At 55.7% G+C, this 11,585-nt stretch overlaps 1 protein-coding gene across 1 annotated transcript; it reads left to right on the top strand.

Moving 5' to 3' along the window:
• The first annotated feature begins 5,336 nt into the window (after positions 1-5,336).
• NKX2-5 (NK2 homeobox 5) lies at positions 5,337-7,709 on the top strand. Its single transcript, XM_058815437.1, has 2 exons — positions 5,337-5,622; positions 6,224-7,709. Exons 1-2 carry the CDS (start codon positions 5,337-5,339, stop codon positions 6,829-6,831), a joined length of 894 nt encoding a protein of 297 aa, XP_058671420.1. The 3' UTR covers positions 6,832-7,709.
• The last annotated feature ends 3,876 nt before the right edge of the window (positions 7,710-11,585 follow it).

Here is an 11,585-nt window from a genome sequence, read left to right on the forward strand (position 1 = left end):
GCCTTTTCCAGAGGGTAGGGACCGGGATAGATCCTGTTTCGGGAGCTGATCCCTCGGGAAGGGCCTTTTCCAGAGGGTAGGACCGGGATGGATCCTGTTTCGGGAGCTGATCCCTCGGGAAGGGCCTTTTCCAGAGGGTAGGACCGGGATGGATCCGGATGCTGCTGCGGGAGCCCCGGGAGAACGCGCAGTGCCCGGCCGGGCTGATCCAGCACCGATGCCGGAACGCGGCCGGTCCCTCACCCCTGCGGGTGTGTGCGGGCGAGGACAGAACACTTTTAGGACAAATTAAAGCCGGAACAGCCGCTCATGTTAAACGTGACTCCCCCGGCCCGGATCCCCCAGGAGCGCCGAGCGCGCACGGTGACACCGCAAGACGGATCGGATTTTACGTGGCCAGCAGGAAGTACCCGAGCAGTCAGACCTTTATCTCCTCTGGAAAACATCGTGCGGACAGACAAGCCGCAAACACCCTGAAATCTTGCGGCAGTTTCGGGATTCCCGGCCGAGCGCCGCTCCCGTTCCCAGCGGAGCCGCGGGGACCCCTCTGCCCGAATGGGGACGAAGCCCGGCCGTGTTTAGAGCTTTTTGTCCTTCCAAGCAGCCCAGACTTCCCAGTGCCCGGAAGGTATTTCGTTCTTGAAACTCTTTTCCTGTCCATCACCGCACACCGGTGCGTCCCGGCGGAGGGACGCGTGTGACAAAACATTGTCGCATCAAAATCCCTTCGGTCGTTTAATTCCCCATCCCTAAAAATCACAGAATGGCTCTTGCCCTGAATGTTTCCCATGGAAACATAACGAACAAGCGCTTCGGGGATTACCTGGACGGGTAAAAAAACTTTTTCAGGAGCGCAGAAAAGCGGCGGGTCCGAAAGGAGCGCAAATAACGCGAGCGCTGCCCGGGGACGGGGAGAGGGCGGCGGGAAGGTCGGAGAATTCCCCCATCGCTCTCTGCTCACCAGCGAACCCAGCACGGTTACAAGCAAAAAAAAAAAAAAAAAAAAAAAAAAAAAAAAAAAAAAACCTACAAGCAGGGTAAAATTAAAGCTTTTCATTTATCTGCCCAGCTTTCGCTTCAGTCTCGGGGGAAAACACGTCCAGCACCCGAGGTGTAAGGAGCGGCTGAATTGTCAGATTCCAGGCACGGAGCCCAGGGCAGCAGGGGAAACTCCACGGAGGCATTTGCTCTGCAAGCGCTCCTGCCCGAGTCACCGCACCCGAATCACCGAGGGAGGCGGAAAGAGGGGCCCGGGCCAGCCCCGGCCCGCGGTGCCCAAAGCGAAGCAGCACCGGGGAGCTTTTACCGGGGGTTCACCGGGGCTCCGCACCGGCTGTGCTGTAATACAGGGATGCTCCGTGCTGCTGTCCGGCTGCTGTGCCCTCACAGCATCCGCGCTCTCCCCGCGGTTTGCACGGAGGGAAGGGACGCGATTATTTCCGAAACGCCCGGCGGGGTGAGCTGGGGCTGTGGCAGGGCCACCCGGGTGCCCTGGCTCCGGTCTCGGTCCCGGTCCGGTACCGGAGGGAGCCCCGGGCTGGCAGCGCAGCGCTCCGGGCGCAGCAGAGGCCTCGCTCCAAGGCCGGCTTCGCATCAAGGTCCAAACTCTTTTTTTGGCGGCCGTTAGAGCTTGAAAAGACCGGGGGAAAAGAAGAAAATAAAACCAAAATTTTTTAAATTGGGGGGGGGGAAGTAGGAAGAAAAGGAGGTTTTAGCTGCGGCGGAGTGAAGTGCCTGGACAGCTCCGAAGCGTTTTTTTCCCTCTGCAGAATTCCAGAGGAGTGAAAGCAAAACCTTCCCTGGCCCCAGCCATCCCCACTACCCCCAAACCCCCTCCTGGAGCCCCGGTGGGACCCCGACAGGCACGGCAGCATTTATCCAGCCAGGGATCGCCGGTTCTCAGCACCTTCCCAATGGCTTGGGAAGAATCCCTGCCCAAAGGGCCTTGGGGAGCCCTCGGGACCCGCAGGGATCGCGGGGTCCCGGCGGCTCCCGGCGCCACGGAGGGAAGCGGGAGATTGGCACCGGTTCCCGCAAGGAAACCCTAATAGGCTATTTCTGGACTACTGGCTCTTAACAAATCTATAGCACCTGAAGTGTTAGCACTCAATTAGTGACAAGGTTTCAAACCCCAGCGTTTACTGGCGAGGTATAAACAGAGTCCTCGGAGATAGCTGGGAATTAGAACGGGAGGGGGCCCTGGACATCTTAACTGGCTGGGATTAAGAGGAAAACTTTTTTAAAAGGTACCATCTCTCTCTCTCTAAACAGTCCGAGGTGTCGAAAGCTCCGAGGGAGAGAGGATGTGCCCTCTGGAGCTAATTGCGGGGTTGGGGATTTTTTCTCTTTGTTTGGTTGGTTTCAGCAAGAAAAGTTTTTGGTGCCCCTTCTTTTTTTTTTTTTTTTTTCTTTTTTTTTTTTTTTTTTTTAAGAAAAAATAGAAAGAAAAAATTACAAAAGCACAATAAACCTAGCATTAATCACATTCAGCAATCCCGGAGAGAAGCAACGGGCGGGTGTGGACGACGACCCTCGCCTGTGAGAGGCCGGGGCAGGCTCAGTCCCGAGGGCGCAGCGAGAGCAACCTGCGAGCAGAGTGAAGGCAGCGGGGGACAGAACAGGGCACCCCCACTTTGCCCTGACAGCCAGAAAAAACAGCAGCGGGTTTTCGCCCTATCGCCCCCACTTACAGCCCTGGCTCTACAGAACTCTACAGAAAGTGTTTCAGGGCGCTCCTCGGGGTCCTGGTTCTCTTTATCCCTTTTTTTTTTTTTTTTTTTTTTTCTTTTTTGAGTTATTTAAACGCGGTCAAAAGCGAGTCCGCAGAAGTTAAAAGCGATGCGGGAGAGTTCGGGATGCCCCCGGGCTGGGCAGGACCTGCGGGCTGCGAGCAGTGTCCGGAGCTGGGGGAAGCTGTCCCTTTGTCCCTTACACCGGCCAGCTGCTGGAGAGCCCCGGCAATGGGGGGAGGAATGGGTGCTGAGCCCCGACCCGGAAAGTCCGTGAGCTGCTGTACGTCAGTAACTTATTCATCAATCAGCCGGACACAGAGCAGACCCGGCCTCTCTTTGCCGAGTGTTTGCTTTTTCACCAATTATTGCGGCCCTGCAGCTCTTTTTGTTGATACAGTAGTTCTAAAAAGTGCTAATGTTCATTTATCAGGGGGCCGAGCCCGGGACTCCCACTAGTTGTGATTCTTCCAAAAATATAAACACGAAGAGAAGGGCTGAGGCTAAAGCCCCCATTTGTTTCTAAACTGCAGTATTAAAAGTGATGCATTGTTGAAGATAAAGCGGAGATAACGCTGTCTGTCTCCAATGAATGTCTCCCCGACGCATTAATGACATTCCAAATGATAGCTCCGGCTTATCGTTCAATTAATCACTTCCACCCTGTGCAGCCGGGCCCACATCGATCGGCAGCCGCCGTGAGACCGGGGGGCTGCGGGGAGCCCGGAATGCTCCGTGACTGCCGGAGCGGCGGGATGCGCTCCGGGCTGCCCGGGCAAGCCCCGGGGCAGGAGCGGCCGTGCGGGCTCCGAGCCTGAGCCGGGCAGGAGCGGGATGGAGGAAGGGAGCGCTGCAAGGCGCTGCTCCCATCCCGCAGGATGGGGATGGCGAATTTGAGCGGCGGCTCTGGGTTTGGGGAGGGTCGGGACCGCTTCGTTATTTATCTAACCTACCTAAGCTTGTAATAAAAAGGAGGCAACGAGGTTCAGAAAGGCCAAAAGTGCCAAAAACACTCTGCAAAGCCCCTCCACAGGGCCCTCTCCCCAGGCTGCCTCCACATTCCTGGGGCACTTCACCCTTGCTCCTGCAGCACAGGGGCATCCATCCCCTGCAGTTATTTCTCAGGGAAGCCTGCAGGAAACGCAGCCGCGAAGATCGACCCCTCCCCTCATTAAATCGCAATATTTCAGGCCTCCCCGTTCGCAGGGATCGCTCCGACTGTCATCGCCAGATCCGGGGCTGGCTCGGCAGCAAACCGCTCCCAGCAGCGGCTCCCGCAAAAACATCCGAAATTCAGCTCCCCTGGGAGGCAAAACACCAAATCCCGAGGGCAGCGGCGGCTCCGTCCCGCTGGGGGTGGGCAGCGCTTTCCGCCCGCCCCGGAGGGTCCCGTCCTGCGGGAGGAGAAAGGATTTGCACGGCTCTGACCCCGCCGCGCAGCCAAGGGCCCCCCAAACTCGCCGCAGCCCTTCGGGGTTTCTCTGCTCTGCTCCCACCGAGCCCATCCCTGTGCCTCTCTCTTTTAGCGCTCCAGCGCCCGGTTGAGATTCTTTATTTATTTCTAATTTTTTTTTCTCGCCCCCCTAACCCACCCAGCCCCGAACCGCCCCTCCGCAACCCGCGCCTTCGCAGCCGAGGTTTATTTGAGCGGCTCCACGCGAGTTAAATGAACGAGCCCCACCTCTGCTCCATGAACCGGGGGCCGTGCGCCCACCCGAGCCGCGGGACCCGGCCGGGCACAGCAGCCCGGCGGCCCCTTGCTTTACTTACTCTTCTCTCACCCCTTATATTTGCAACACCTTCACCCGCGCTTGTTTTGATTGATTTTTAATTTTTTTTTTTCCCCCCCAGACAGTGTCGCATTTTTTGTTTGAAAGCTTTACAAACAAACGAGAGGAAAACCCAGTCGGCATTTCCCTCTCCAAAGCCAGCTCAGGGTCTCTCTGCTGTCAGCTGGACTTTGCAATCACTGTGCTGCTTTAGAAAATCTGTATAAACCCTGAGCGCGGATTTCCCCTTCAGCGCGCTTCACACAGCGGTGAACTCACGTTTTTTAGTTCCTGCCATCGGATATTGCAGAATACTAAAAACGAAACCTCCGTTGTCTCACTTAAAAAAAAAAAAAATTAAATCAGCACATATTTGGTTGATGGTTTCCTCCCGGCCTGTTTATTTAATGTGACCGTATGATAGATAGCATCAGATAGTGACTTTGTACGCACTAGGCCATTCTCTTTTTTTTTGTTTCAAATGGATGAACAAACCCTCCGCTGCAAAGCTGGATAAATGCAGTGCCGCCCCTTTAAAAGAGCGGAGCTGTTTTTGAGATGTATTACTATATTAGGTGACATGGAACTTTGCATCTCTCATACCATCACCGCAATGTTGGCCAATAGAAAGCTAAAGTCACCCAAAAACCGCCTAGTCCCTCCTTCCCCGGCCTTATGGTCCGCTCCTACCTGGCGGCAGAGCACAAGGCAGGGCCACTCTCGGGAATGCTATGTGCCCCCTCCGGGAGCCCACGCTGCACCGCTGCTGCACCTCGGCCGCTCCCCACCTCCTTTTCCATGACCCTGGGCTGCGGCCGCTGCCCCGCTGCCCTCCGCAATGTTCCCTAGCCCTGTGACCAGCACGCCCTTCTCGGTGAAGGATATTCTGAACTTGGAGCAGCAGCAGCACAGCCTGGGCTCCATGGAGCTGGCCGCGCTGGCCTCCCCGTCCTGCATGCTGGCCGCCTTCAAGCAGGAGGCGTTCGGCTCCGAGCCCCCGGCCCTGCCCGACCTGCGGGACGAGCTGCCCGAGCCGCCCCCCGGCAAAGCCGCGGCCGCCTTCCCCGGCTCCTGCTACGGGAAAAGCTTCGTGGAGATGGACTCGGCCAAGGCGGACAAGAAAGGTAAAGCCGAGTGAGGAGCGAGGGAGGGCAGGGGGACGGGGATCCCCCAGCAGGGTCGGCCGGGGGTGCCCAGGGCTGCGGGGACAGGGGACAGTGCGGGCTGCGCTCGGTGTCGGGGCTCGGGGAGCGGCAGCATCGTTATCATCGTTATCATCGTTATCATCCTTATCCCGCGCGGGAGCGGGGCTGAGCCCACCGGGGAGGGTCCCACTGAGACCCCCGGGGATGCGCCCCTGTCCAACGGGACGGGCACAGCTGTGACACGCGAGGCCTCGAGTCTGGACACAAACCAGGTGACAAATGCGATTCCTGAACGCTCGGCGGTCGGGATGGGTTTCAGCACAAAGCTACGAGCCATAAATCCAGGCTGGGGCACAGGCGGGCGGCACTCACATCAGCGCACAAGGCACCGCTGTTTTCAAACAAAAACCGCGGAAAATTTGCTGCAGAGGAACCTAAAGAGAGGGGCAGGGCAGCCACAGCGGCCTGCGAGGCCGAGGAAGAGGCAGGACTCCCTCGCTCTTTATTAAATACATATTTATAAATTTTTTGCACTTTTTTTTTTCTCCCTTTTTTCCTTCGCCCCTTGATTTTGCTGCAGAACTGTGTTCCCTACACAAGAGCCTGGAGCAGGAGAAAAGAGACCTGGAAGACCCCGAGCGCCCCAGACAGAGGAAGAGGAGGAAACCTCGCGTCCTCTTTTCTCAAGCCCAAGTGTACGAACTGGAGAGAAGGTTCAAGCAGCAGAAATACCTCTCGGCCCCGGAGAGGGACCACCTAGCGAACGTCCTAAAGCTCACCTCCACGCAGGTGAAAATTTGGTTCCAGAACCGGCGGTACAAATGCAAAAGGCAGAGACAGGACCAGACGCTGGAGATGGTGGGGATCCCTCCCCCGCGGCGGATCGCCGTGCCCGTGCTGGTGCGCGATGGGAAGCCGTGCCTGGGGGAATCCTCCCCCTACAGCTCGCCCTACAATGTCAGCATCAACCCCTACAGCTACAACGCCTACCCCGCGTACAGCAACTACAACAGCCCCGCCTGCAACGCCAACTACAACTGCAGCTACCCCTCCATGCAGCCCATGCAGCCCTCGGCGCCCGCCAACAACTTCATGAACTTCGGCGTGGGGGACTTGAATTCGGTGCAGGCGCCCATCCCGCAGGGCAACGCGGGCATCTCCACCTTGCACGGCATCCGAGCCTGGTGAGCCGCCCCGGGCTCGGGACACGGCCGGGCTGCGGGCTGGGATGGCTCAGGGCAGCATCCCCGCGGATCTCACGAGTGCGGCGGCCACGGAAGGGGCGGGTTTTGGTGGTTTTGGTGTTTCGTGCGGGGACAGACACGCACCGGCGGGGGATGCCCGAATTTCCCGGCTCAGCACCCTGATAATTCCCCTCCTTCCTTCCTACAGACCAACCGGTAATTTCATGTGACTTGTTCCCAACAACACCCAGCCAAGCCCTGCGACCCTTTTTTTTTTTTTTAACTTTTACTCTATACTAATTATTATTATTATTATTGACGTCCACATTTAATTTTTGCACTTCCCGTACGGTCCCCGCTGTTCGGTCAGTTCGGCATCTCGGCACCCCCAGGTGTCCCTTGCGAGGCCGCTACCGCCGGCCTGGGCAGGGATACGGACAGACAGACAGACAGACAGACTCCCAAGGGACACGGACACTCCGGCCCGCCAGGTCCCGTAGGGCTCTGCACTGAAACGTGAGTTAGCGTGGAAATGCACTGTCCGCCCCTTCGAACGCGCTGCCCTTTGCTGTACGAGCGGAGAGATCAGCGAGTTGTCATTAAAGAGAGTGGCTGAACCTCGCGTCCCTGGCGTTCTTGCGCATCCCGGACAGCCCGGGGGGAGCGGGGCCTCCTCCCCGATCCCGGAGCCTTTCCCTGCCGGTCCTCCCTGCCCGGCTTTGTGCAGCCCTCCCGTGCCCTCGGCATCCCCGTTTTACCGCTTGCAAATAGTGTTTGTATTTTAAGGTATTTTAAGGAGTTTTTAAAATTATTTTAAAGCCGCTTTTCGAGCTCCCAGCCTGGCTAAGCACCGGCCCCGTGTCCCCGGGCTGGGATCGGGACCGAGCCCATCGTTCCCAGTCTCCGGGGGCGCGGGGCTGATTTGTCATTTAATTCCCTGAACAGAAATCACTGCAAAGAGTTCTGTGCGGGGAATTACAACAAATAAATAAATAAATAAATAAACAAATAAATAAATATTATATATAAGGTACGTATATTATATATTAAATATATATAATGTACATATATTATATGTATATATTTTATATATATATATATATAAAATGTACATATATTATGTGTATATATAATATATATGACCCCAACCCATAACACAAAGCCCCCAACTGCCCCCAGCCCATCCGCGGGATATTTCCACAGCCCCTGCCCATCCTGCCCCCACGGGGGGAGGCACAAAGGGCCCCCCGGCTGTCCCCAAAGTGCCCGGGGACAGCGCCCAGGGCTCCCCATTGCCCGGTTCCCGCCTCTCCTGTGCCGCAGCCCCGGCCCCTGGGCCGCTTTTACGGTAGTCGCTATCAAATGTCAATTATTGGGAGTGAGAAACAACAAACACCGTAATTCAGCGCAGTCACAACATCCTCTGAGGGCGGCTGAGGCTGCCCGGGCGGTGAGAGCGCGATGAGGGGGAGCTGCCACCCCTCCTGCTCGGCCCTATCGGCCCCATCAGTAAACAGCGATGGAGACAGGGTGGCTGTGGCCCTGGGACACAGCGTGAAAGGCTGCCGGGGAATGGGAGCTGCCTGCAGCCTCTGCCCCTCGTTCCCAGCCCCACAGACCCCTCCCCGGGGGGATTGCACAGATAAGGAGCTCCCAGCCCCAGTGAATGCCAGAGCAGCGCTGGGTGCTGCCCACCGAGCCCCCAGTGCAGAGAATGGAGTACAAACACCTGTGTGGGGCTCGGGGCTGGGCAAGGAGGGACCTTCAGCCTCACCCCGAGGGGAGTCTGCCTCGGGGAGCTCACCCCGCAGAGCCACACGGGCTCTGTGACAAAGGGACACGAGTCTGCCAGCCTGGAGCAGGGCACAGGGCACCTGGGCAGCCCAGGGGGAGGCGAAGCCACCTCCCCTCACCTGGAACCATCCCCAGGGCTCCACGGGGGCTTTGCCTTAGGGGGACACAGGGTCCAGGTGGGAGAGAGGCAGCAGAGCAACAGGAAAATGCCCTGAGGAGAGCCAAGGTGTCCCAAAACTCCGGGAAAAGATTATTATTCTAACATCGGATAACAATAAAATGTTAAATTAAATAACGTGCCTATGACAAACCTTTCATACCTAGGAGTGAGTTTAGTTATCAGGAACAGTTCTGTCATTTTTTCAGATAGCTCCTGAATGGAGAACCTGACTGAGAGGGGCAGGAGAAAGTTTGGTTTAAGCTGGTGAGGGGCAGACACAGTTTGGGGCCACGGTTTGCCTGAGCTGTCAAACGGTCACAGTGGTGCCACCGTGCCACTCCTGCTGCCACCAGCCCAGAGCTCAGCCAGGCTCAGAGCACACAGGGAGCCCCAAAAGAAGGACAAGGCCTGAGTTACATGGGGGCAGGAACTGAGAGTTAGCTAAAACCTGAACTTTCAGAAACCAGTCCTAAGCAGGGCCCTTTAAGTGGGCAAACAACAGTGAAACTTCAGAAAAAGCCACAGGAAAAAGTAACTCCCCACATCAACACAGAACCCTTCTCACACTCTCCCCACATCCTTTCCCTTCCTCAGACACTGTTATTTTCTCCAAACAAGTTGATTTTCCTCCCATAACAACTCAAGAAATCTGCCTGTCCAGTGGGATTGTCCCTGCAGGGGCTGCTCTGGACGCAGCTTTGGGGCTCATTTCCAGGGCTGTGCTCATTGTCAGCAGGAACGAATGCCCCACAGCTCCTGCTCACACACTCCCCTCCTCCTGCGGAATTGCAGCACGAGCAGATGCAGGGCAGGGTGAGTCGGGGTTTGCAGCAGCAGCCGGAGCCTTGGAGCCGGCTCAGAAAGTGATTTAGGGGCGGACACGAGCACGGCAGTCTGGGGCAGCGCTGCCAGGACAGCCACAGCTAAAGATCTTCCATCAGCTGGGTGAATGGAAGAGCAAGGAGAGGCAGGAGGAACGACCTGATGCCTCAGGTTTGGCTTTTCTATTTTTTAGATTCTGTGCTGCTTTAGTGTGCAGTTCTGAGCTTCATATCAGGGGATGGTGAGCTCTGTGCACAGAGCAGGGAGACAAAACAATTCCTGCTCCAGCTGGGCACCAAGGACAAATGATCCAAATCTCAGCCCAGGAGCACAAACCCCGTGGGCTGCAGAGAGAAAAACAAGCAGGGTGGGACTGCCTGGGCTAAAGCTGCAATGGGACAATGAACTGCAAGGTGCAAATGGAGCAGAGCTGATCCCAGGGACAGAGCCCGTGCCCGCTCGTGCATTTTGGGGCCATTTTGGTTCATCTTGGGTGCAGCCCTGGCTGGGCTCTGGTGCTGCCCAAGGTGCATCCATGGAGGAGATCCTGTGAATAAATCCCTGCTTTATTCTGTAGCTCTGTCTGGTCTCTGCTCTAGCTCAGCATTCCCAAGGCACCAGACACCAGCCCAGGGGCTCCCTGTGCTCACAGACCCCATTTCTCCTATTCCTGCTCTCCAGCACAGCCTCATTTCCAGCTGCAGCCCCACATCAGCTCAGCCCACAGGGTCAGGCAGGGACAAAAGGCTCAGAAAAATCCCACGTATAAAATCTGACCTGGTCCTGCCTGAGCCTGAAGCGTTTCCCATCTCTGGAACAGCACAAAAATCCTGTGCTTAGGAAAGGGATCCAGAGGGAAGTGCAGGATCCTGGCATTTTCCCAGGGAACCTGAAATCAGGGATCCTCCCAGTGCCCGGGGGCAGGCCAGGGGGTGTAGGAAAAAAGCTTTTAATAAGATTTGCGCTTGGATTTCATCTCGCTCTTTCCTCGGTTTTTTTGAGAGGGATTATGCAGCCTGGCACTGGCATTCAAGGCCCTGTTCAAACCCAGCTTTTTGGGGGCTTTTTTTTTTTTTTTTTTGTTTTGTTTTGGGTTTTTTTGGTTTTTTTTTTTTTTTTTTTGGTAATTCAGTGCCCCAGCTCCACCTGAAGGTGACAGGCTGAGAGCAGCTCAGTCTTCTCCAGACAAACTGCACAAGGCAAGTTTATCCAAACCCTTTGGAATTCACAGAATTTGTACAGGAACGAGTTGTCAGCTGTAAGGGACTGATACCAAATCCCTCGCCTATGGCAGTTTTGTAGGAACTGAAGTAATTGTTTTCCCCCCAAAAAAAACCACCCGTGCTGTTCCTAGAGTGCCAGAATTTTATTCCTTAAGTTCAAGGAGATTTCACATCGGAAGTTATTCTCTGGAGTCTGAAAACAAGATAGGTTCCTGGCAGGAATTAAGTGTTTCAGTGTTCCTGAGAAGCTCGGCAGGAAAACAACAGATCAACAACCCCCTGTGCCCGGCCTCAATTCATCTCACTGACATCAGTTTAGATCAGTATCAGCGGTAAGCGATTTCTCGTTAATGGGGATTATTAAGAAGAATCAACACCTTTAAAATGCCACTCCAAAGCCAGAAAGGGATGGGCTTTCAGGCTGGAGTCCGATTTTTCATTCCTAGAGGTTTGTTATTGCCCAAAACACGAAATTACCGCTGCGTTTTGACACCGAGAAGGGAAGCAGAGATTTCTCCCAGCAGATCAAGCAACGCATTTGTGAAAGTTCATCAATCAAGGCTCAGCAAAGTGACACAGAATACATTAATTGAAGGTCTCTACCTGTCTCCTGCAGTCATTTTAAACGCTGCCACTCCAGCATTTATTGCAGCAAGAGACACCCATTTGGAGACAGGGACATGCAGCAAAAAAGACCCACTTGCAGACAGGATCTCCCCGAGCAGCCCATCAGCCACATCCCCCCTTGTTCTGCTCAGT

The sequence above is a fragment of the Ammospiza caudacuta genome, chromosome 16 (assembly GCF_027887145.1).
Source record: "Ammospiza caudacuta isolate bAmmCau1 chromosome 16, bAmmCau1.pri, whole genome shotgun sequence".
In the NCBI taxonomy this organism is placed as follows: Eukaryota; Metazoa; Chordata; class Aves; order Passeriformes; family Passerellidae; genus Ammospiza; species Ammospiza caudacuta.

What these genes read in the sequence shown, in the direction of transcription:
- NKX2-5 (XM_058815437.1), top strand. Translation starts at nt 5,337, where the DNA reads ATGTTCCCTAGCCCTGTGACCAGCACGCCCTTCTCGGTGAAGGATATT. An exon ending in GGCCAAGGCGGACAAGAAAG is followed by an intron (nt 5,623 to 6,223) that starts GTAAAGCCGAGT and finishes ATTTTGCTGCAG; the next exon opens with AACTGTGTTCCCTACACAAG.